This window comes from Eleutherodactylus coqui, chromosome 4 (assembly GCF_035609145.1).
Source record: "Eleutherodactylus coqui strain aEleCoq1 chromosome 4, aEleCoq1.hap1, whole genome shotgun sequence".
Lineage (NCBI taxonomy): Eukaryota > Metazoa > Chordata > Amphibia > Anura > Eleutherodactylidae > Eleutherodactylus > Eleutherodactylus coqui.
In genome coordinates this window covers 156,407,472-156,432,832 of record NC_089840.1, presented here as the reverse complement: position 1 = coordinate 156,432,832, position 25,361 = coordinate 156,407,472, and the positions used below count along the sequence as shown (strand labels likewise).

General features: G+C 41.7%; 1 protein-coding gene across 5 annotated transcripts in view; it reads left to right on the top strand.

The window, feature by feature from the left end:
* Positions 1-25,361, top strand: part of DCAF6 (DDB1 and CUL4 associated factor 6) — a 992,542-nt gene that overhangs the window by 285,505 nt on the left and 681,676 nt on the right. For all 5 annotated transcript variants that reach the window (XM_066600328.1, XM_066600324.1, XM_066600329.1 and 2 more), the window contains one exon: positions 15,040-15,133. In XM_066600328.1, coding sequence (XP_066456425.1) covers positions 15,040-15,133 — 94 coding nt within the window. The remainder of the gene's footprint in view (positions 1-15,039; positions 15,134-25,361) is intronic.

Genomic DNA, 25,361 nt, shown 5'->3' with positions numbered 1-25,361 from the left:
GCCCCTGCCATCTACTCTGCTACTCTGCCCTTTCCACTCTCTTAAAGGGTTTTTCCTGTTAGTAAAAAATGCTTCACAACCATTCTGTCCTTCCTAGTTGCTATTGACCACAGGACATGAGATGGCTTATAGACGGTCACTTTTGTAGCAAGGAATTGGCTGCAGCAATGATCCTGATCAGTATTGGTTGTGTTAACTCTCTCACATAGCCCCTGGTCTGTCTTGGTGCGTCTTCAGTCTTGATTAGCGGTGCCTGGCACCTCACAGTAGTAGGAACCAGAGTGCTGAACACAGGGGACAGAGATGGAAGATGCACATTGTGCCGAACCCGGAGCTCTGTGAGAGCGTTAAGTTCTAAAATATGGGAATATTAACAGTGCAGGACAAGCAGAAAGTAATGGCAATAAGAGGGCAGCACTGTCTGTCTATGACCCCCCTTCCTCCCATCTGGTTGTTGTCTTGGGTAGTCATACTCTCCACTTAGTGTTACAACCAGCCCTAGTTCTACATTGTGTCCTTGACCATAAAAATGCTAAACCCCAGGTAAAGGAGTCTCCTTGTCTTTAATTGCAGGGCAATTATCGTAACGGTGTATGTGTTAAACGTACATTAAAAAACATTAGAAGAGATGCAATGTTACACATACGTCTGCGGACTTTAAGCACATTTGTTAAATGACTCTAATGTAAAAAAAATGTCTACATTGAGCATAGTTTTTGTGTGCTTTAATTAGCTATCAAAAACATACTCAGACGTTAGGGATGTCAAACTTAGTCAGAAATTTTGCACTTTTGAGCAATTATAATTTACGGCACGTGTCAAACTCAATCGAATGTAATTTTTCTTCTAGCTGTGCATGGTACTCCTTGCTCCTTGAGTAATGGATGAAGGTTACTCTTATATTGTATTCTTATTATGATTTTTATATTCTCCACAGATCTGTGGCTACTTTAAACAATATTTTTTTTAATATATTTTTTTCCAGTCACCCCCCCCCCCCCAAAAAAAAATTAAAGTTATACAATCCATGATATGTACCCTACAAATAATGGCATTAAAACATACAACTTGAAATCACCGCTGCAGAGGATGAGTATATTTTTTACTTTTGTCACAGACTGAAATCTTAGTTTTATTTCTTTTTTATATAAAACTTAACCTTTAATAAATAATATGCTTAAAAAATCTTAGTAAGGAGAGAAGGCTTTAGTAAAAGAACTGTTAATTACGTATGCATGATGATGCATTTCATTATTCACTGTATATCGCATGAGTCATCTTCACCAACTTTTTATTAAGGACAATCAGTTGTGAAGTGTTTATACACTCTTTTGTGGATCTCTGGGTTAGTTCCACATCCGTTTCTGTGAGTAAGAGCGCACCAGTGATGATTATGCGCTCACTTATACTGGTTGCTAAATATACAGGAATTGAGTAAATAAAGTGTCTATGATCCTTTGAGAATTATTAGATTAATGAAAAGAGACAGATGATCTCCTTTTCTGGTTCTGTTCTCTATATATACAGTGCTCAACGCGTTTCCTCGCTCACGCGATTCATCAGGAGCAGTGTTAACCAACACATAGAGCCACAGGGTACAATCAGGATCTGCGACTCTCTATTTTTAAGAGACTTAACCCCTTGAGTGGCACGCCCGGAAATTTTCCGGGACGAGCTCCACTGCTCATAGCGACATAGCCCGGAAGATTTCCGGGCTATGTATCACTATGGGAGCTGCAGAGTACAATGCCACAAGCTGTGACAGTGTGCTCTGCCTGCACAGACCCAGAGAGAACAAAGCAAGGTCTTTGAAAAACCAGCAGAAGATATTGCCGATATGCCGGCAATCTCCTGCTTTGTTTACAGGTTGCCATAGAGACCATCGGCTTGTCAGAAGCAAGCCGATGGTCTCTGTGGCAGGGAGAGCTTGGTGCTTGGCTGTCAAAAGACAGCTAGGTACCAGCTCTTACAGCAGAGATCAGAGAAAACCTCCGATCTCTGCTGTGTTAACCCTTTACATGCTGCAGTCTATGTGACTGCAGCATGTAAAGGGCTGTCACCATCGGACCCCCGAAATGTGATCAGGGGTCCTGATGGGTCCCTGTGGAAGTCCCCTAAAGGGACAAAAAAAAATGTAAAAAAAAAAAAGTAAAAAAATTATAAAAAAAATAATAAAAACACTTGTCTCCCTTTACTTTGTAAAAAATCAAAAATACAATCACACATGTGGTATCCATGCGTCGTAATGACCCAGAGGAAGTTAATACATTATTTAACCCCTTAATGACATGGCCCCTTTTTTTCTTTTTTCCCCATTTCTTTTTCTCCTCCCCCCTGTTTAAAAAATCACAACTTGTCCCGCAAAAAACAAGCCCTTATATGGCCAGGTCAATGGAAAAATGAAAAAGTTATGGCTCTTGAGACGCAACTGCAAAATTAGTTGAAATTCAATGATTAGACCATTTTAAAAAACCTGCCCTGGTGGGCACGACAGGGTGGTAGGAAACCCGCCACTCAAGGGGTTAATCCCATAAGTTCTTTCGTCACCAATGGGATTACTTGTATGAACTACATAAGATCAGACATGACTAGCGTCTGCATACTCAATAATAAAATGTCAATGAGTCTATAACGCTACGCAACCAAGAAATCGTCCATCCAGAACACCTTATGCGGTTGCGATTTGTGCTGCACATGCACTAGTGTCTATTTCTAGACCACCAGAAATTGCTACCAGAGGCTCACCTAGGGCTTTTGTTAAGATTCTGACAACAATCTGTCTTTTTAAGCATATTATTTATTAAAGGTTAAGTTTTATATAAAAAAGAAATAAAACTAGGATTTCAGTCTGTGACAAAAGTTAAAAATATACTGATCCTCTGCAGCGGTGACTTGTGTCACAAAAAACAAGCCTTCATATGGCTACTAGTAATTATTAGGAAATTATAGTACCAATATTTCCAGTGGTGCAATGCGCCACACAGCTCTGATACATGCACATCACACACACACAGCTTTCGTATATGAGCTGCACATGATTTACGAACTTCAGCAGCTCGCTGCGGAGACATGTTGGCTCGTTGTTTTTCGCATATAAGCTTCATGTGATTTAGGAACTTCAGCTGGTGGCTGAAGATCAGACATGACTAGTGTCTGCATACTCAATAATAAAATGTCAATGAGTCTATAACGCTACGCAACCAAGAAATCGTCCATCCAGAACGCCTTATGCGGTTGCGATTTGTGCTGCACATGCACTAGTGTCTATTTCTAGACCACCAGAAATTGCCACCAGAGGCTCACCTAGGGCTTTTGTTAAGATTCTGACAACAATCTGTCTTGGATTCCTGACAATTTTGTAGTCAGGCTAACCTAATATAGTCCCTAGATTGCTAAGGTTGTAAAGCCCCCTAATTAATCAGGGTACTGGCATCTAACCTTAGTTCCCTTTCTATGCTCAGGCGCTAGTGCTATTCACCAGTGACCTGGCTTTGTGGAGTAATCAGCAGCACACAAAATAATAAACTGGCAGCAGCTCCAGCCTTAGTGGTAGGCTGGAGGCATCTAATGTGCAGTCAGCTGAATGTTCCTTTTTAAAGCCCTGAAGCGACACTCCCCCCCTGTGGGTGTGTACTGCCTGGCCAATCAGCTCTTACCATGATCATTGCATGCGCCTGTATGTGAGAGACTCCAATCCTCTAGTTTGCTTTTTATTTCCAAAAGAGATGTGGACTATTCAAGCAGGGATGGGATACCATAATGATTTGTGTCACCCGATCTACTGTGGAGCTCCTTGATGACATAAAATTTAGCTCCGTGGGGTCGCATGGTTAACTTCCGGGATCACATGATCAGTGTCACGTGACCCCCCCATGTTTATTTGTGCAGCGTTACAAAAAATAAACCTCCTTTTTCCTTTCAGTATAAAGGGAGGGAATAGGATGTGCAGCGCTGCTCCTACTCCAGTTATGGGGCTGTTACACATTATGTCCCTCATGTTGTCTAACACCGGAGCGCCCGTCTGGCTAGCTCCGCCCCCTGTTCGATCAGGTGGGGCATTACATCATCTCTTGCCGGTCACATGACCGCCCTTCGGTTTCATCTTGTAATATGCCCTTCCACATCATAATTGGAATGTTAATTCTTACTATCTCATGCCTACCCCTTGGATTGTTTTCACAAGGGAAAGAGGGGATTGTACAGTCTTCTAAGCACACATATGATCGGCCAATCATGTCTATCGGCACATCAAGACAATAGAGAAATGATAAATGTATTTCTATCGCTCATCCAACAAATTAGCAGACAGCCTACTGTAACTTTTAAATCGGCTTGGGGTACGTCAATGTCAATGCTAATTATAACCAAAGCGTTTTTAATATAGATATATTTATACACAATGCTGTGTTTAAATGACTTGAATGCCAAAAGCATGATGTCATATGCTTTTTTATATATAATTAGCCCTAGCATACGATAGCAGTTATAATTTGCCCTCACCAGGATATATTTGCAGGGCTCTCCTATTTATTAAGGTATGTATATAATGTAATCATCCCATACTCTGCTATATTGTTGGTGGCGTTTATGTGTTACCTACAAGATCAATTCCTTCTGATTTAACAATATGTGCCCAGCGTGGCTGAGAAAAATGTTTATTGGCTCGAGTGTTTAGGGGGTCAGTTTTGAACACAGTGTCGGTTGGACAATTATATTGGAGTGCATCCTCAAAACCGTATACCACAATAATTTCATACTTATAATCTGCATCAATTGAAATTACATGTCATTCACTGTTTGTGAATAAAAGAGCAGAAGGACAGTACCTCGTTCAGACCTCTAGGTGCTACACTATCTATCCTGTACGTCCATTCTGCTTCTTTTTGTAACAGGTGCTTTTCGAGATCCCCTCTGCGGCCCTGTGATTTAATAGATTCGATGGCCTGAAATTTTAGATGACCAATGTCACCACCATGCTGTTCGTGCATGTGGTTAGCCAGAGGGGTTTTCTCTTTTCGCCTAACGTTGCCCACATGTCCCTGAATACGCCGTCGCAGTTGTTGTGTTGTCTTGCCCACATAATTGAGTGGGCAAGTGTAGGTGGCAAGGTAGATTAGATGGCTCGATCTACAATTAAAGAATTCTTTAATTTTGAATTTTTTACCAGTGGACACACTTTGGAAGTCCCCCCCTTTCTGGATCATTTCACAAATTGAACAGTTCCCACAAGGGAATGTTCCGTTTGGGATGTTGGCCCCTAGTCACGTCCTAGGTCCAGAGCTCGATGGTAGGTGACTTTTAATAAGTCTATCCTTTATGTTCTTCCCCCTCCGAAACGTGAGGCTCAGTGTTTCTGGAAGGATTTCTCTTAAAGGGGTTGTCCCGCGCCGAAACTGGTTTTTTTTTTTTCAACCCCCTCCCCCGTTCGGCGCGAGACAACCCCGATGCAGGGACTGAAAAAAAGAACAGCACAGCGCTTACCTGAATCCCCGCGCTCCGGTGACTTCTATACTTACCGGTTGAAGATGGCCGCTGGTATCCTCTCCCTCCGTGGACCGCAGCTCTTCTGTGCGGTCCATTGCCGATTCCAGCCTCCTGATTGGCTGGAATCGGCACGTGACGGGGCGGAGCTACACGGAGCTACACGGAGCCCCATTGAGAAGATAAGAAGACCCGGACTGTGCAAACGCGTCTAATTTGGCCATTCGACCATTTTAGATGGCGAAAATTAGACGGCAACCATGGAGACGAGGACGCCAGCAGCGGAGCAGGTAAGTGAAAAACTTTTTATAACTTCTGTATGGCTCATAATTAATGCACAATGTACATTACAAAGTGCATTATTATGGCCATACAGAAGTGTATAGACCCACTTGCTGCCGCGGGACAACCCCTTTAAATCTAGGTCATCTCTCAAGATGTGCCAGTGCTTGTTTAGTAATTTACGCATCATTGGAACCCCTTCATCGAAGGTTCCGATGATCCGGATGGTGTCATCTGCTCTTTTTGGCCGTGGTAGTAGTAGTTCTTCTCTTTTAATTGGGGCTACTGCCTGATAGGCTTCATCAGTGATCTCAGAGGGGTAGCCTCGGTCTTGGAATCTTTTTTTGAGTTTATGGGCTTCCTGTTTGAAGTCCTCATCCGAGGAGCAGTTTCTTCTAATTCGAAGAAACTGCCCCTTCGGTATTCCTAGTTTCAAGGAAAAAGGATGTGCACTCTGCCAAGACAGGAGGCTATTTGTCGCTGTTTCCTTTCTGTGCAGGGTGGTTTTCAACGTTCCCTCTGTTGTTTTAGAGATTTTAATATCCAGAAACGCGATTGTTTCTGTTTGTATTTCCGATGTTATACGCAGATTGATCTCATTATGATTTAGAATTCTGACAAATTCATTAAAGGGGTTGTCCCGCGGCAGCAAGTGGGTCTATACACTTCTGTATGGCCATAATAATGCACTTTGTAATATACATTGTGCATTAATTATGAGCCATACAGAAGTTATAAAAAGTTTTTTACTTACCTGCTCCGTTGCTAGCGTCCTCGTTCCCATGGAGCCGACTAATTTTCGCCCTCCGATGGCCAAATTAGCCGCGCTTGCGCAGTCCTGGTCTTCTGCTCTCTTCAATGGAGCCGCTCGTGCAGAATGCCGGCTCCGTGTAGCTCCGCCCCGTCACGTGCCGATTCCAGCCAATCAGGAGGCTGGAATCGGCAATGGACCGCACAGAAGAGCTGCGGTCCACGGAGGAAGAGGATTCCGGCGGCCATCTTCACCGGTAAGTATAGAAGTCACCGGAGCGCGGGGATTAAGGTAAGCGCTCCGGTAAGCTTTCTTTAGGTCCCTGCATTGGGGTTGTCTCGCGCCGAACGGGGGGGGGGGGGGGTTGAAAAAAAACAAAACCCGTTTCGGCGCGGGACAACCCCTTTAAATGTCTCCATTGTTCCATTCCATAGTATTAGGATGTCGTCAATGAATCTTACCCAGAGGAGGATCTGACATGTCCAGTTGTTATTGGGCTCTACGAATACGCATTTATCCTCCCACCAGCCCAGGAGCAAGTTGGAATAGGATGGGGCACACGGACTCCCCATCGCGGTGCCCCATAGCTGGTGGAGGAACCTGCCATTAAACAGGAAATAGTTGTGTGTTAATGCGAAGTTCAGGAGAGCAAGGACAAAACGACTGTGTCGGGAAAAATCATTCCCTCTTTGTCGGAGGAAGTGCTCGACTGCCCTAAGACCTGCCTCATGCAGAATTGAACTATATAATGACTAGATGTCTAAACTTGCCAACATAACCTGTGGTTCTACATATAGTCCTTCAATGCGTCGCAAGACGTCCGATGTATCTTCCACGAATGAGGGCAGTGCCTCTACGAATGGTCGTAGTATTTTATCGATATACGTCCCTATGTTTTGGGATAGGCTATCGATACCCGATACTATCGGCCTGCCTTCCTTTGAGGGGGTCAAGCCCCTTATGTATTTTTGGGAGCGAATAGAATGTTGCTATTCTTGGATGAAATGGAAGCATGAAGTTATACTCGGTCTTATCAATCAATTTATGGAGTAGCGCCTCATCCAGAATTGACTTAAGATCCCTCAAGAACACATCTGTGGGGTCTGACGGTAATCATCTGTATGTTGATCCGTCCCCTAGTAATGCATCACACATTCTGATATAACCCTCTCGAGACATCACTACGATATTACCCCCTTTGTCGGAGGCTTTTATTACAATTTCTGGATCATTTTCTAGATTTTGAAGTGCTTGTAACTCCTCTGTGTTCATATTACCCCCCCCCCCCCCCCCGTCCTCTAGGATGCGGTAAATCCCTTATTTCATTCGAGATGATCTTCCGGAATATATCTATAAAGGTTGACTGATTGGGGGGTGCATTTTTTGTACTGTTAAGTCTCAACTCTGTGAAAGGGCCTTCTCCTAGTGTTTTGGTATTTTCATTCTCCAATGCTTCCAATATCCTTAGTCCCTGCAGATCATTCATTTCTAATCCCAATTCAGTTATTTTTTGTCTTTCCTGAACAGCGTAGAATTTTCTTCATTTGAGTTTACGCAAAAAGAGGGCCATGTCCCTTGTGCAGCCGAATCTGTTGAAACGATTCGACGGGACAAAAGACAGGCCCCTCTCTAAGACGTTCACTTCCCCTTTGCTGAGAACTCGGGGTGAGAGGTTGATGACTCTCATTTTATTATCCTCCTTACTCGAGTTCTCCCATATTAGATTCATTGTGTCCTGTGTCGTATTGCGAGTTTTCAAATGTGTGGTAATGGAAGTCACTGAAGGTGATCTCTCCGGTCTCTCAAAATATATTGGCCGATGGGCTGTTCTAAAAAACCGCTATGTTTCGGTTGGTTTCTACTTCTATTGTAGCCCCTTGGGTTGCCCCTATTTTTGTTTATATTTTTACCTCGGAAGGGATTGGATTTCGGTCTTACTGCTGAGTCACTTTTTGTACAGTCTCCTTCCGAGGAACTAAGGTCAGTATCAGAGCGATTTGGTGGAACCCTGTAGACTTTATTATCTTTAAAGTCTTGAAGGTCACGGGAAAAATATAGATGTTTCCGCTCTTTTATATATGTCGTATATTTTTCAATATTTTCCTGTAGACCTTTCTTTCCTTACAAATTCCGGGTCCGTTGAGAAGACCTTAATTTTTGCTATTGCTTCATTTAGTGTTTTCGTATTTTTTTCCAATGTCACTTTTTCTTCATCCAATAGCAATCTCATCAATCTGAGGGACCTTTCAGTGGCCTCCCTTTCCCACTTTTGAAGAAACTCTGTATTGCGACAGCGTGCTAGTGGGAGCATAGAAGAATGTAGGCCTCTCGGAACAATTCCGTGCTCCAAATATTTTTGTAGGCCTTGTACCTCCCACCAGCTACGTGTATACTCGCGATAGACCCCTGTCAAATGTTTGAAACAACTCTTGATGTTTGTGTACTGTGTTTGAGGATGGAACTCTTTGTCCGAAAAAATCGTATTGGCCTCAGTCAGCCATAGGTTTGTATCTATACTTGATGACAAGAATCCTGCCATTTATTCAAACAAAAAATCACCGCTGCAGAGGATCAGTATATTTTTAACTTTTGTCACAGACTGAAATCCTAGTTTTATTTCTTTTTTATATAAAACTTAACCTTTAATCTATATATATAAAGCTGAAAGCCCTCACTGACTCACTGACTCACTGACTCACTGACTGACTCGCCAAAAGTTCTCCAACTTCCTGATGTCGTAGAAACATGAAATTTGGCGCAAGCATAGATTATCTCCAAAATAGGAAAAGAAATTGGGTCCCAACTCGATTATTCACTTCTAGCGCAAAAGAATTGGCGTCGAAATTTAACGTACATAATCTAAATCTCTCACTTCCCAATGTCATAGAAACGTGAAATTTGGCAGGAGCATTGATTATGTCATAAAAAGGAAAAGCTAATGAGTCCCAACTCGATTATTCAATTCTATGCGCCAAAGAATTAGCGTCAAAATTTTACGTGCGGAATGTAATTTTCTCACTTTCCGGTGTCATAGAAACGGGAAATTTGGCACAAGCATTGATTATGTCATAAATAGGAAAAGCTAATGGGTCCCAACTCCATTATTCAATTCTATGCGCAAAAGAATTAGCATCCAAATTTTACGTACGGAATGTAATTTTCTCACATTCCGGTGTCATAGAAACGGGAAATTTGGCACGAGCATTGATTATGTCATAAATAGGAAAAGCGAATGGGTCCCAACTCGATTATTCAATTCTAGCGCAAAAGAATTGGCGTCGAAATTTTACGTGCGGAATGTAATTTTCTCACTTTCCGATGTCATAGAAACGTGAAATTTGGCACGAGCATTGATTATGTCATAAGTAGGAAAAGCTAATGAGTCCCAACTCGATTATTCAATTCTAGCGCAAAAGAATTGGCGTCAAAATTTTACGTGAGGAATGTAATTTTCTCACTTTCCGGTGTCATAGAAACGGGAAATTTGGCACGAGCATTGATTATGTCATAAATAGGAAACGCTAATGGGTCCCAACTCCATTATTCAATTCTATGCGCAAAAGAATTAGCGTCCAAATTTTACGTGCGGAATGTAATTTTCTCACTTTCCGGTGTCATAGAAACGGGAAATTTGGCACGAGCATTGATTATGTCATAAATAGGAAAAGTTAATAGGTCCCAATTCCATTATTCAATTCTAGCGCAAAAGAATTGGCGTCGAAATTTTACGTGCGGAATGAAATTTTTTCACTTTACGGTGTCATAGAAACAGGAAATTTGGCACGAGCATTGATTATGTCATAAATAGGAAAAGCTAATGGGTCCCAACTCCATTATTCAATTCTATGCGCAAAAGAATTAGCGTCCAAATTTTACGTACATAATCCAAATCTCTCACTTCCCAATGTCATAGAAACATGAAATTTGGCACAAGCATTGATTGTGTCATAAATATGAAAAGTTAATAGGTCCTAACTGGATTATTCAATTCCAAACGCAAAAGAATTAGTGTCCAAATTTTATGTACGGAATGTAATTCTCTCACTTCCTGATGTCATTTTATATGAAGGAAACGTTGCATGGTTACCTCCACATGGTGTTTCCTGGGTAACGCAGAGAACTATGCAAAATGGTGAACATATGTTTTTCCTCAGTATCTCTAAAGTAACCACGACTTCATAAGACTTTCCGTGTGAACACCAGATAAACACCAGGACCAAATTAACTCGGGCGAAGCCGGGTATATCATCTATCTATATATATAAAGCTGAAAGCCCTCACTGACTCACTGACTGACTCGCCAAAAGTTCTCCAACTTCCTGATGTCGTAGAAACATGAAATTTGGCGCAAGCATAGATTATCTCTAAAATAGGAAAAGAAATTGGGTCCCAACTCGATTATTCACTTCTAGCGCAAAAGAATTGGCGTCGAAATTTAACGTACATAATCTAAATCTCTCACTTCCCAATGTCATAGAAACGTGAAATTTGGCAGGAGCATTGATTATGTCATAAAAAGGAAAAGCTAATGAGTCCCAACTCGATTATTCAATTCTATGCGCCAAAGAATTAGCGTCAAAATTTTACGTGCGGAATGTAATTTTCTCACTTTCCGGTGTCATAGAAACGGGAAATTTGGCACGAGCATTGATTATGTCATAAATAGGAAAAGCTAATGGGTCCCAACTCCATTAGTCAATTCTATGCGCAAAAGAATTAGCGTCCAAATTTTACGTGTGGAATGTAATTTTCTCACTTTACGGTGTCATAGAAACTGGAAAATTGGCACGAGCATTGATTATGTCATAAATAGGAAAAGCTAATGGGTCCCAACTCGATTATTCAATTCTATGCACAAAAGAATTAGCATCCAAATTTTACGTACGGAATCTAATTTTCTCACTTTCTGGTGTTATAGAAATATGAAATTTGGCACGAGTATTGATTATGTCATAAATAGGAAAAGCTAATGGGTCCCAACTCGATTATTCAATTCTATGCGCAAAAGAATTAGTGTCCAAATTTTACGAGCGGAATGTAATTTTCTCACTTTCCGGTGTCATAGAAACGTGAAATTTGGCACGAGCATTGATTATGTCATAAATAGGAAAAGTTAATAGGTCCCAATTCCATTATTCAATTCTAGCGCAAAAGAATTGGCGTCAAAATTTTACGTGCGGAATGAAATTTTTTCACTTTCCGGTGTCATAGAAACAGGAAATTTGGCACGAGCATTGATTATGTCATAAATAGTAAAAGCTAATGGGTCCCAACTCCATTATTCAATTCTATGCGCAAAAGAATTAGCGTCGAAATTTTACGTACGGATTCTAATTTTCTGACTTTCCGGTGTCATAGAAATGGGAAATTTGGCACGAGGATTGATTATGTCATAAATAGGAAAAGCTAATGGGTCCCAACTCGATTATTCAATTCTATGCGCAAAAGATTTAGCGTCCAAATTTTACGTGCGGAATGTAATTTTTTCACTTTCCGGTGTCATAGAAGCAGGAAATTTGGCACGAGCATTGATTATGTCATAAATAGGAAAAGCTAATGGGTCCCAACTCCATTATTCAATTCTATGCGCAAAAGAATTAGCGTCCAAATTTTACGTACATAATCCAAATCTCTCACTTCCCAATGTCATAGAAACATGAAATTTGGCACAAGCATTGATTGTGTCATAAATATGAAAAGTTAATCGGTCCTAACTGGATTATTCAATTCTAAGCGCAAAAGAATTAGTGTCCAAATTTTATGTACGGAATGTAATTCTCTCACTTCCTGATGTTATTTTATATGAAGGAAACGTCGCATGGTTACCTCCACATGGTGTTTCCTGGGTAACGCAGAGAACTTTGCAAAATGGTGAACATATGTTTTTCCTCAGTATCTCTAAAGTAACCACGACTTCATAAGACTTTCCGTGTGAACACCAGATAAACACCAGGACCAAATTAACTCGGGCGAAGCCGGGTATATCAGCTAGTAAATAATATGCTTAAAAAATCTTAGTAAGGAGAGAAGGCTTTAGTAAAAGAACTGTTAATTACGTATGCAGATGATGCATTTCATTATTCACTGTATATCGCATGAGTCATCTTCACCAACTTTTTATTAAGGACAATCAGTTGTGAAGTGTTTATACACTCTTTTGTGGATCCCTGGGTTAGTTCCACATCCGTTTCTGTGAGTAAGAGCGCACCAGTGATGTTTATGCGCTCACTTATACTGGTTGCTACAGGAATTGAGTAAATAAAGTGTCTATGATCCTTTGAGAATTATTAGATTAATGAAAAGAGACAGATGATCTCCTTTTCTGGTTCTGTTCTCTATATATACAGTGCTCAACGCGTTTCCTCGCTCACGCGATTCATCAGGAGCAGTGTTAACCAACACATAGAGCCACAGGGTACAATCAGGATCTGCGACTCTCTATTTTTAAGAGACTTAATCCCAAAAGTTCTTTCGTCACCAATGGGATTACTTGTATGAACTACATAAGATCAGACATGACTAGTGTCTGCATACTCAATAATAAAATGTCAATGAGTCTATAACGCTACGCAACCAAGAAATCGTCCATCCAGAACGCCTTATGCGGTTGCGATTTGTGCTGCACATGCACTAGTGTCTATTTCTAGACCACCAGAAATTGCTACCAGAGGCTCACCTAGGGCTTTTGTTAAGATTCTGACAACAATCTGTCTTTTTAAGCATATTATTTATTAAAGGTTAAGTTTTATTTAAAAATGAAATAAAACTAGGATTTCAGTCTGTGACAAAAGTTAAAAATATACTGATCCTCTGCAGCGGTGACTTGTGTCACAAAAAACAAGCCTTCATATGGCTACTAGTAATTATTAGGAAATTATAGTACCAATATTTCCAGTGGTGCAATGCGCCACACAGCTCTGATACATGCACATCACACACACACAGCTTTCGTATATGAGCTGCACATGATTTACGAACTTCAGCAGCTCGCTGCGGAGACATGTTGGCTCGTTGTTTTTCGCATATAAGCTTCATGTGATTTAGGAAATTCAGCTGGTGGCTGAGGAGACATGTTCACTCGTAGATTTTGCTTATGAGCTGCACGTGATTTACGAACTTCAGCAGCTTGCTGAGGAGATATGTTGGCTCGTTTTCGCATATAATCTTGATGTGATTTACAAACTTTAGCTGGAGGCTGAGTAGACATGTTCACTCGTTGCTTTTGCATATGAGCTGTACATGATTTACGAACTTCAGAAGCTCGCTGAGATGGCATGTTCACTTGTAGCTTTCACATATCTGCTGCGCATCATTTACAAACTTCAGCTGGTCACTGAGGTGAAATCATGGCTTGTTGCTGTATCATGTAAGCTGCATTAGATTTGTGGTGGCGTTGAACCCTCTGCGGTGACATGTTTGCAGAACAGTGACTGTTTGTTTTAACAATGGACAACGGTGCACTATTAACTGAATGCTGGACTGATCTTGGTGGCATTAGTACTTGAGATGACATGATATCACGTTCCGGAGATGTGAAGATAGTGGTGAAGAACTATGCTTCAATGTTGTTGGTCAATATGCACTGCCAGCTATGTATGTGGACATTTGTGAGGTGTCATTTATTGGAGTCTCCACACAGGTGTGCAGCTGTCTTACAACCAGCTACAAGCTGCCAAACTGAGTTCTGCTGTATCCATAGCAACTGAGGCCCATGGGGGTTTGTGGAGGATGTAGTCCGCCCATAATCCCTCATTCAGCTCAGGGACCATGTGACTGATCTCATGAGGGTGACATCATCACAGGTCCTGTCAGTACATGAGCTATGTGCGTGTAAATTTGTGAGGTATCATTAATTGGAGTTTTCACACAGGTGTGCAGCAGTCTCACAACCGGGTACAAACTTCCAGACTGAGTACTGCTGTATCCTTAACAACTGAGGCCGCAGGGGTTTGGGGGGGATGTAGTCCGCCATATTTCCTCAATCAGTGCATAAGGGGGATAAAGGACCTGTGATCAGGGGCCGAAGCTAAGAGCCTGTAACTGCATATATAACTCACAAAGCACACACGGATGAACGGACAAGTGGTCATTAGCACTTTGATGTTGACAGAAAAATTTAAAACTTATAGGAATGCAGCAACAAAGAAAACTCAAAAATTGGTTGCTTATTAGGGCATAAAATAGGCATGTCACTAAGGGGTTAAGTAACTTGTATATGTTGGTGTGAAAAAAAACCGAACATGACAGAAACTCCCCTACCCCAGAACAGAAACGGACACATGAGGACAACACGCCTGCAATCAGAAACCGTGCTGAAGTAGACCAAAGGCATGGTGGCACCTGTACCAGGTAAATAGCCAGATGTTCCCGCAGCCTGCTCTCCAGCCGCAGTCTACTCTCACTGCTAGCTGGAACTTTCCTGAAGGCAGTTTACATTCTGCTTTCTATATTACAGTATCTGAATACAATTATACAAATAATATGATGATGCATGTTAATGCTTTAATACGTTTTTCATCATTAAGGTACGACAACCTCCACTTAAGCGCCTCAGGTTACGAGGAGATTGGTCAGATACTGGACCCAGATCAAGACCCGAAAGGGAACGAGAAAGAGATGGTATGTATAATAACGGTCTGTTTGTATGGTAATATTTTTGAATTTACAATATATAGTTATGTTGTCTATGAAGTTTTGTTGGTTTGTGTTCTGTTAGTGTTTGCATTGAACTATAGTGCTGGTGGCTGAGACTTCACCCTCATTGCGTTAGGACGGGCTCAGACATGCGTACTTGCAGCGTGCCGCCAATCCTCTTGCATTTTTTTAAATTAAATGTTGTTTTTAAGATTTGTATCTTTTTTTCTAGTTTAACAAAAACATGTAAAACAATACAACCCCCCTCCCTCAAGTCTCTCTCATGTATCCATTTTGTAGTTATCCAGCATCTTGAATAGACATCTGTAGAAAATAGTTCATGGAGCTTCACATCCTTGCAGGTTATGTGAATTATATAGATGAGAAAAAGTCTTTGCAGTCTTGCTCTGTATTTCTCCTTCAAAATTACTTTAGAAAAACAAGCAAAAATGATCTGGAGGGTTTTGATCTGCATACAAGAGTGTACAGTACTTTCTCTATCCCCTGTACATGCATATCAGGTTTACATCACAGTACAGAGTGGACATATAGGGCCAGAGGTAACAGTAGGTCAACCAGATGTAATTAGATACATACTTCAGAGTTACTACATGAATCCCTAATTTGTTCTCTCCTGAGATTGAGGTATACCTTCCATATTATTCCCCTTCACACTCAATTCACATATTGGGTAAGTTTAGTAGTGCCAGGCCCAAATCATCCAACCATTTTAACCACATTTTAATAGTCCCAATGTAGGGAGACTCATCTAACCAATGCTGCGCTATCAGTTTCCTCGCAATATAAAAGTCTTGTTACCGCTATTAATTGTTCCTCCACTTGTATACCACTTATATTTCCTAGGATACATACTAATGAAGTAAGTTCCAGATTTTCTTTATATGCAGTCTTAATCAGAGAGTCGACCTCACTCTAGTATCGGTTCAATTTTGGACAATACCACATAATATGTATTAGTCCCACTATTTGGGTTTTACAGAGAACACATAAAAAGGTTGAGTACAATATACTCTGTTTCAGATATATTTGTGGCAGTGTATGTTATTCGCTTAGGGACATTTTAAGGGTCATCTGCAAGAGTTCATCCCAATGTGAGTCCTCTATAGGACCAATGTCTGCCTCCCATTAATCAGGGTTTGATTTCATAAGTTTAACCCTTAAGGACCAAGCGCTTGTAAATTTACGGCACTTGGCCCTGGGCTTTAATCCCAACGGATAGTAAAAATACGGTGCGGGATTAAAGCCCCTGTTTCTGCAGTAAAGCAGGAGCAGGTCGGGTTTGGTCACAACTGAGAATCCAGAGGAGAAGGGAAAAGTGGTTTTTAACCACTTCTGCCTTCTCATTTCCCGGTTACATAGAGCTCAATGAGCGCTATGTGCTAAAAAGTGAAAGTGGAAGTGTTTCTTCCACTACGCGAACCAGCGGTCACGTGACCGCCAGGATTCTCTTGTTACAACAGATCTGCGGGTTCCTAGCAGACCCAGATCAGCTTTGCCAGTGACTAATGACACTAAAGGGGATGTTCTCCATGTAACTGGGGCTCCTATGGATGTCCCAGCTACAGTGGAAAAGTGTCAAATAAAAAAAAACATGTGACTGTCCCCCAGAGGTCTTATACAACGTCATGAGGGCCATAAATAGTAAAAGAAATAATTACGTAAATAAGTTAAAAAAAAATACAGAATAAAATAAAAATATATACATAAAAAAGAAAATAACCCAAAGCCGTCGCCGTCTGCGCCTTTTAATCCAAAACCATACATATTATATATCAAATCATCCATAACAAAATGAGGAACCTATTCCCATACTTTTTTTTGGCCTAAATATACAAATTTGAAAAAAAAGCTATAAACGTTACTTTTTCTAGCTTTTTACCCCCAATAAAAACGGAAAACAATGTCAGTAAAAAAGATATATATAAGAAAAAAAACTTTTTTGTCACAGGAAAAAAAACGCAGAAAAAATAAATTTGGTAGCTAAAGAAAAAATAAAATAAGGCAGTAAAACCACCACATGGGTAAAATCCCCAAAAAGTGTCTGGTCCTTAAGATAAAAAACAGCCTGCTTCTTAAGGGGTTAAATGTCCTTGTATATGATCATATAACTGCAGTATCTTCCCTGCTGTAGGCAGGGAAATAGGCCATTAACTTTATAAAAGTAATGTTTTACATTCCATTGTGGTGAATTATACAGCAGATAAAGCAGCTGCGGCATCCAAAGCATCTTGATTAAATTTACTCTCTTTACTTTTATTACCGATAAAGGCAGTTTACACCACACATCTAGTTTTTGCTTTACTGTGAGCAATAGGGGATCTAAATTTAATTTATTATAATCACTAGTATTTCTTGATATATTTATTCCCAAGTACTTAAAAACAGGTATACAAATTAGTGGGGCTTGGTCAGTATGAACCGTTAGGTCAGGTTATCCACTGGCAATACTGATATGATTTCCTCATCCTATATGGTATGCTTTTAGGTTCCAAATTAGTTGTTTATTTTCAAGCTTAAAGGGGTTGTCCCGCGAAAGCAAGTGGGTCTATACACTTCTGTATGGCCATATTAATGCACTTTGTAATGTACATTGTGCATTAATTATGAGCCATACAGAAGTTATCAGAAGTTTTTCACTTACCTGCTCCGTTGCTAGCGTCCTCGTTTCCATGGAGCCGTCTAATTTTCAGCGTCTAATCGCCAAATTAGACGCGCTTGCGCAGTCCGGGTCTTCTTCTTTTCTCAATGGGGCTCCGTGTAGCTCCGCCCCGTCACGTGCCGATTCCAGCCAATCAGGAGGCTGGAATCGGCAATGGACCGCACAGAAGCCCTGCGGTCCACCGAGGGAGAAGATCCCGGCGGCCATCTTCAGCAGGTAAGTAAGAAGTCACCGGAGCGCGGGGATTCAGGTAAGCGCTGTGCGGTGTTCTTTTTTAACCCCTGCATCGGGGTTGTCTCGCGCCGAACCCCCCGGGGGGGGGGGTTGAAAAAAAAAAAAAAAACGTTTCGGCGCGGGACAACCCCTTTAAAGTAACTTGCAGATCACACATGCATTGGATGTGATTGAAAGTCATCTGTTTTACTGCATTAACCAGCAGCAGTATATATACAAAAAAACAATTTCAATGAGATTAGAACGCACCTAACTTGTAATAATTATAATTTATTATAATTAATTTATTATCATTGGTTCGTAAAACTAAACAAGAATATTAACCCTTTGCAATCCAATTTTGGATTCAGGGTTTCCTAGGGGGCTTTCTCTTTCTGCCATTATACAATGGCGCCATCTGCTGGCTAGAGCCAGTACTGAGATATGGGACATGCTGGAGAGGACGCCGACAACAGAGTGGCCAGTAATATACAGTAAGAATACTCTGCTGGACGTCTTCCAACATCGAAGCTGTACAGCCTTCAATCAGAATGTCTTCAGACTCAGACAGTGGATTGGAAAGGGTTAATATCTTAGGCATCAGGCAGACTTCTCTCAGTCGGAGTGGCACCATGCATGATAGGCTTCTCAAAACACTATGTACAGAAATGTATACCAATATATTTAGGAATATGAGAACAGGCTGCTCCAACCCAGCCCCATGAGTCTACTTTCTCTATCCCTTTATACGGAATGTTCCAAGTCCTTTTTTGAATTGTTATTGTATCTCTGCAAAATTGTTGTTAAAGGAAAATGACAATGATACGACAGGCAGAAGATAGATACAAAATGAATACAGGATAAAATATTTTCTGCCCTAACATTCTCCCCTTTTGTGACAGCTTCATCATGCTGCATAGCCCCCACACTTACAACATGATCTGGATTCTCATCCAAAAAACTTGCGCTAACCACTAGAGAACGTTGCCTTACCTAACTAGGAAGATAGATGTTCCGAAGAACCATCCACTGTCCTCTGGTTACACCCACTTAGGGTGGCCCCAGCCTGTCGCTAAGACCTCTTTTCTAACCCTGGGTCTGAGGGCAGGAGGTTCATATCTGCTGCATACTGGGATAGATATGGCATGACGAAGCATGAAACAACCATTTAGTCATATTTGTGTTAGATTTCCCCTAAATAGCATAACCATATTTTTCCTTTAAATCATAGAATCATAGAATGGTAGAGTTTAAAGGGATCTCCAGGTTCATCTGGTCCACGTCCTGCTCAGTGCAGGATTCACTAAATCATCCCAGACAGATATTTGTCCAGGCTTTGTTTGAAGACTCCATTGAAGGAGAACTCGCCAGCTCCCGCGGTAACCTGTTCCACTCATTGAACACCCTCACTGTCAGAAAGTTTTTTCTAATTTCACATGAGAATAGGGCGGATCCCTCTGCACTGTGACAGCCCTTCAGATATTTTTAGACAGCTATTAAGTCTCCTCTCAGCCTTCTTTTTTGCAAGCTAAACATTCCCAGATACTTTAACCGTTCCTCATGATTTGCAGACCGCTCACTATCTTGGTAACTCTTCTCTGAACTTGCTCCAGTTTGACGGCCTTTTTTTAAAGTCGGGTGCCCAGAACTGGACACAGAATTCAAGATGAGGTCTGACTAAGGAATACTAGAGGGGGATAATTACCTCAAGTGATCTAGACTCTTTGCTTCTCTTAATACATCCGAGAATTGTGTTTGCCTTTTTGGCTGCTGCATCACATTGTTGACTAATGTACAGTCTATGATCTATTAGTATACCCAAGTCATTTTCACATTAGCCTAATTCCCCCCATTCTTATGTGTTTTTTTTTTCATTTTTCTTGCCTAGATGTAGGACTATGCATTTCTTCTTGTTGAATACCATTCTTTTAGTCGCCGCTCACTGTTCAAGCTTTTTTAGACCTTTTTGAATACACTCTCTCTTTTCCTTAGTGTTAGCTATCCCTCCTAGCTTTATGTCGTTGGCAAATTTGATCAGTTTCCCATCAATTTCCTCCTCCAGATCATTTCCCCATCCACATCATCCACTTGGATGTGCAGCCATTTATGACCACTCTTTGAATATGATCACCCAGCTAGTTGTTAATCCATCTAACAGTTGCCTTGTCAATCCCATATTTGGTCATTTTTTCAATAAGTATGGTATGACATACTTTGTCAAATGCTTTACTAAAGTCAAGATATACTATATCCACCGCATTTCCCTGATCAACCCAGTCGGTGATTCTGTCATAAAAGAAAATTTGATTTGTCTGGCATGACTTGTTTGTTAGAAAGCCATGCTGGCTCTGGTTAATTACTACATTTTTATCAAATTACTGGCATACATGCTGTTTAATAATTTGTTGAAAGATCTTTCCCGGTATAGAAGTCAGGCTTATAGGCCTGTAGTTCCCTGGATCCACCGTCTTCCCTTTTTTGAAGATAGGGACAACATTTGCCCTTTTCCAATCTTCTGGGACTTCTCTTGTTCCCCAGGAATTTTCACAGATTATGGCAAGTGGTTCAGCAATTACGTCAACTGCTTCCTTTAGTATACTAGGATGTAATTCATCTGGACCTTGAGACTTGAATTCATTTAAGTTAGCTAAGTCTTCCCTGACCATTTCTCTGCTTATAGATAGCCTGCATTCTTTTATTCCCCTAGTAGCACAGGGAAGATCAGTTGATGTTACATCTACTTTCAGAAAAAAAACAGATACAAAATAGGAATTTAAAAGTTCGGCCTTCTCAACATCATTCTTAACCAATTCATCATTTTCATCTTGTAAGCATCCAATAGCATCTTTGACTTTTCTTTTGCTTTTGGCCTCTGTTACAAGCCTCAATTCATTATTAGCTTTAGCTTTTTTGACACTTACCCTACAGTTTCTGCAGACTGCATTATATTCTTCTTTAGATATTCTCCCCTCTTTCCATTTGATAAACATACTTTTCTTCCTTTTTAACGTGTGCAAGTTCTATGTTTATCCATCCTCGTCTCTTTAAATGCTTCCCATTCTTCTTTCTTTTAGGGATTGTTAACGATTGTGCTTTGAGAATCTCATGTTGCAATATTTCCCAACCTTCTTGGGCATTTCTGTCTTTAAGAACATTAAGACATTGGATTCTTCCTATCCTCTTTCTGACATCATTAAAATCTGCCTTTTTGAAATCCCACCTTGAGGTCTGAGTTTTCTCAGGTCTTCCTCCTCTTTTTATCCAGAATTCAAGGATAGCATGATCACTGCCTCCTAAGGTCCTAGCCATTCTTACTTCCTCATTTATTTCCTCTCTGTTGGTAAGAGTTAGGTCCAAAATAGCAGATCCCCTTGTTTTCTCTTCTACCTTTTGGAAGATAAAGTTGTCAGTAAGAGCGGATAAGAATTTGTTGGAAATAGCATAAATTATGAATCTGTGTTTTAATGGACCTGTGAACCAATTATTATATAACCTACTAGATCAGGTATGAAACAGCATAGGAGTATACAACCTACTACAACAACACAAAGTATACCAAGAAGTTAACAAAAATGCATTGAACCAGGAACGAGAAAGCCAATCAAACTATCCCTGGCCCTCATTTTGCCTGAGTGACTGTACTAACCTTCTAAATATTCCCATGAATATACTCCAAATTATCAGTAAGGTTGAAAGAACACATACCCTAAAATCTCTTACACCTATGATTGAATACCATCAATTGCAGTTTTATTCTGTAGAACAGCTTCCTAAGTACCCTGTACATCCACCAGTGATAGGTCAAAAGCTTATGAGTAGAGCTGAGCGAGCACCAAAATGCTTGCATGCTCGTTGCTCGAGTCGAACTTTTCGTAATGCTCGAGAGCTCGTTTCAAGTAACGAACCCTATTGAAGTAAATGAGCGAGTCGAGCATTTTTGTATGGGACTGATGCTCTGCATAGGTGATGACTTGTCAAATACCAGAAAACATCAGATTGTCATGGAAACACCACAGAAACTGATAGGGAAGGGCAGGGACAGCATGCATGGCTGCATCTGAGAATCCCAGGTCCCACTATTAAGCCAAAATGGGGGCAAGTCTGGCGTCACCCCCCTAACAATTTACTTCAACAAACCCTCATTAGCAAGGCACACGCGCTGGCACATCTTAGCTAAGCACCACACTACCTGCAACCAAGTACAATCACTGCCTGCGGGTGACACCGCTGCCTCTTTTTCTGGGTTACATGCTGGCATTGCTGTCCAACCCCCCCGCACGACCCTGCGTCCACAGCGCACGCAAAATTTTCCCTGCGCAGCGTTCAGCTGCCCTCATGCCACACGCTCGCTTTATAGCCACACCACGCTCATGTCTATTTATAGGTGCGTAATGGATGAGAAGCCGGAAGCACACACTGCAGAGGGTTGGCAGGGCTAGGCAGCAATCCTCTTTGAAAGTGTGGGCGATAGCCCACAATGCTGTTGAGAATTGATGATAAATTGACGTACGATCATCATTCCAATCCCTTGCCACCTCCATCACGAAATTGTCAGGAGCTGCAAATGTGGGCATAAAAGGGACTCAGGTGCCAGCACTTCTACACATCTCCACAATGCAGCAATACTCTGTGTGGGAAGCACGTGAGCGAGCCCAGGGTCAGGCTCAGTCCCAGCCTCCACCTTGTGTGACCCAAGGTGCCGCGAGTTACATAGCAATGGGAAATCCATGTGTCCCCACACAATTCATTCTGTGTAGGTGTCAGATAGCTCAACACCGCAATGGGAAGTCTTTAAGTTCCTCGGGTTCGCCTATGCTGTCGGTGCACAAAGATGGTATTACACAGGGAGAAATCAGAGTTCCCAAACATGTCAGAGTTTCACCCTGCTAAGGGCCTCGGCCCACAAATTTTTTTTTTGTTTTTTATTTTTTTTTATTTTTTGCATCCGTTTTTATTGATAATTTCCAATATATGACAGACATGTAATACATGAAAGCAATACAAAACAACTCGGTCAGATGAAAAGGGACTACTAGTTCAACATGTCAGGTCGAAGCCGAGTAGTCCTGCTAATAAGTTTAACAGTGAACTTGTTAAACATGGTTGGGGTGACTCACAGACAAGACGTACAGGTTGGGGGGAGGAAGAGAGGGGGGGGAGGGGGATAGCTAATGGATTCATACAGTAAGCAAAATCCTATAAGTTAGCGCTTCTGATCAGTGCGTGAGTAATGCCAGTCTGGGGTGCTCGGTCTCCGCCTCGTCCCACCTCCAAGCACAGACTGGGCGTAACCGCTTCGTCCGTCTCTCCCGGACAAGACAATGATAGGACTACAGCTCAAGGCGCAATCTACGCCAACGGCCCCATAGTTCCAGGAATTTGTCATGGTTACCTTTGGACCTAATCAGTCAGTGTATTTGTACCAGACAGGTAAAACACTGCAATGGGAAGTCTTTGTGCACCCACAGCAAAGGTGAGCCCCTGGAACGCAAGGAAAGTATTACACATAAAGAAATCAGAGCGCCCAAACAAGGCACTTTCACCCTGCCAAGGACCTCAATCTCGGCTCACACCCTCAGTAATCGTGGGCATAAAGCGGACTCAGATGCTAAGGCAGCTGTGAACGTCTCATTAATGCAGTAACGCTCCTTTTGTTTGGCCCAAACCAGTGTCTCAGATAACTGTGGTAACACAAGAGAAAGCACATGTTGCCCAGCGCTGATCCCCAGACCCCAAGCAGGAGGAGGAGATGGTATAATAAGGCTGAGAAACCATGACCGAGGTAGGACCCGCAATACTCTGTGTGGGAAGTACGTGAGCAAGCCCTGGGTCAGGCTCGGTCCCAGCCTCCACCTTGTGTGACCCAAGGTGCCGCGAGTTACATAGCAATGGGAAATCCATGTGTCCCCATAATTCGTTCTGTGTAGGTATCAGATAGCTCAACACTGCAATGGGAAGTCTTTGAGTTCCTTGGGCTCGCCTATGCTGTCGGTGCACAAAGATGGTATTACACAGGGAGAAATCAGAGTGGCCAAACATGGCAGAGTTTCACCCCGCCTAGGACCTCGGCCTCGGCCCACATTTCTGCCCAAGTCAGTCAGTGTATTTGTGCCAGATAGGTAAAACACTGCGATGGGAAGTCTTTGTGCACCCACAGCATAGGCAGACCCCTGTAACATTTCTGTACCAAGAGTATAGGCAAACCCCAGTAACATTTCTGTAGCGAAAGTATAGGCAGACCCCAGTAACATTCCTGTAGCAAATGTATAGGCGAACCCCTGTAACATTTCTGTCGCAAGAGTATAGGCAAACCCCTGTAACATTTATGTAGCAAGAGTATAGCCGAACCCCTCCAACCATTCAGTGGAAAAGGTATAGGCGGACCCCAGTAACATTTCTGTAGCAAGAGTATAGGCGAACCCCTGTAACATTTCTGTAGCAAGAGTACAGGCGAACCCCTCAAACCATTCAGTAAAAAAAGGTATAGGCAGACCCCAGTAACATTTTTGTAGCAAATGAATAGGCAGACCCTGTAACATTTCTGTAGCAAGAGTATAGGCTAACCCCTGTGACATTTCTGTAGCAAGAGTATAGGCGAACCCCTCAAACCATTCAGTAGAAAAGGTTTAGGTGGACCCCAGTAACATTTCTGTAGCAAAAGTATAGGCGAACCCCTCAAACCATTCAGTAGAAAAGGTATAGGCAGACCCCAGTAACATTTCTGTAGCAAAAGTATAGGCGAACCCGTGTAACATTTCTGTAGCAAGAGTATAGGCGAACCCCTCAAACCATTCAGTAGAAAAGGTTTAGGTGGACCCCAGTAACATTTCTGTAGCAAAAGTATAGGCGAACCCCTCAAACCATTCAGTAGAAAAGGTATAGGCAGACCCCAGTAACATTTCTGTAGCAAAAGTATAGGCGAACCTGTGTAACATTTCTGTAGCAAGAGTATAGGTGAACCCCTCAAACCATTCAGTAGAAAAGGTATAGACGGACCCCAGTAACATTTCTGTTGCAAAAGTATAGGCAGACCCCAGTAACATTTTTGTAGCAATAGTATAGGCAAACCCAGTAACATTGGTGTACCAGGAGTTATAGGCGAACACCTGTAAAAATTTGTTTACCAAGAGTATAGGCGAAGTCTGGAAAAATTAGCTTGCTAACAGTATTGGCAATGGCCTGAAAAACTGGTCTACCAAGAGTACAAGTGTACCCCTGAAAAATTGCTCAACCGCAAGGGCAGGTGAAACCCACAAACATTTTTTGAAGATACAGCTCATTATTGGTTAATTTGTAATAGAGCCTGGAGGCAGCCCTCCA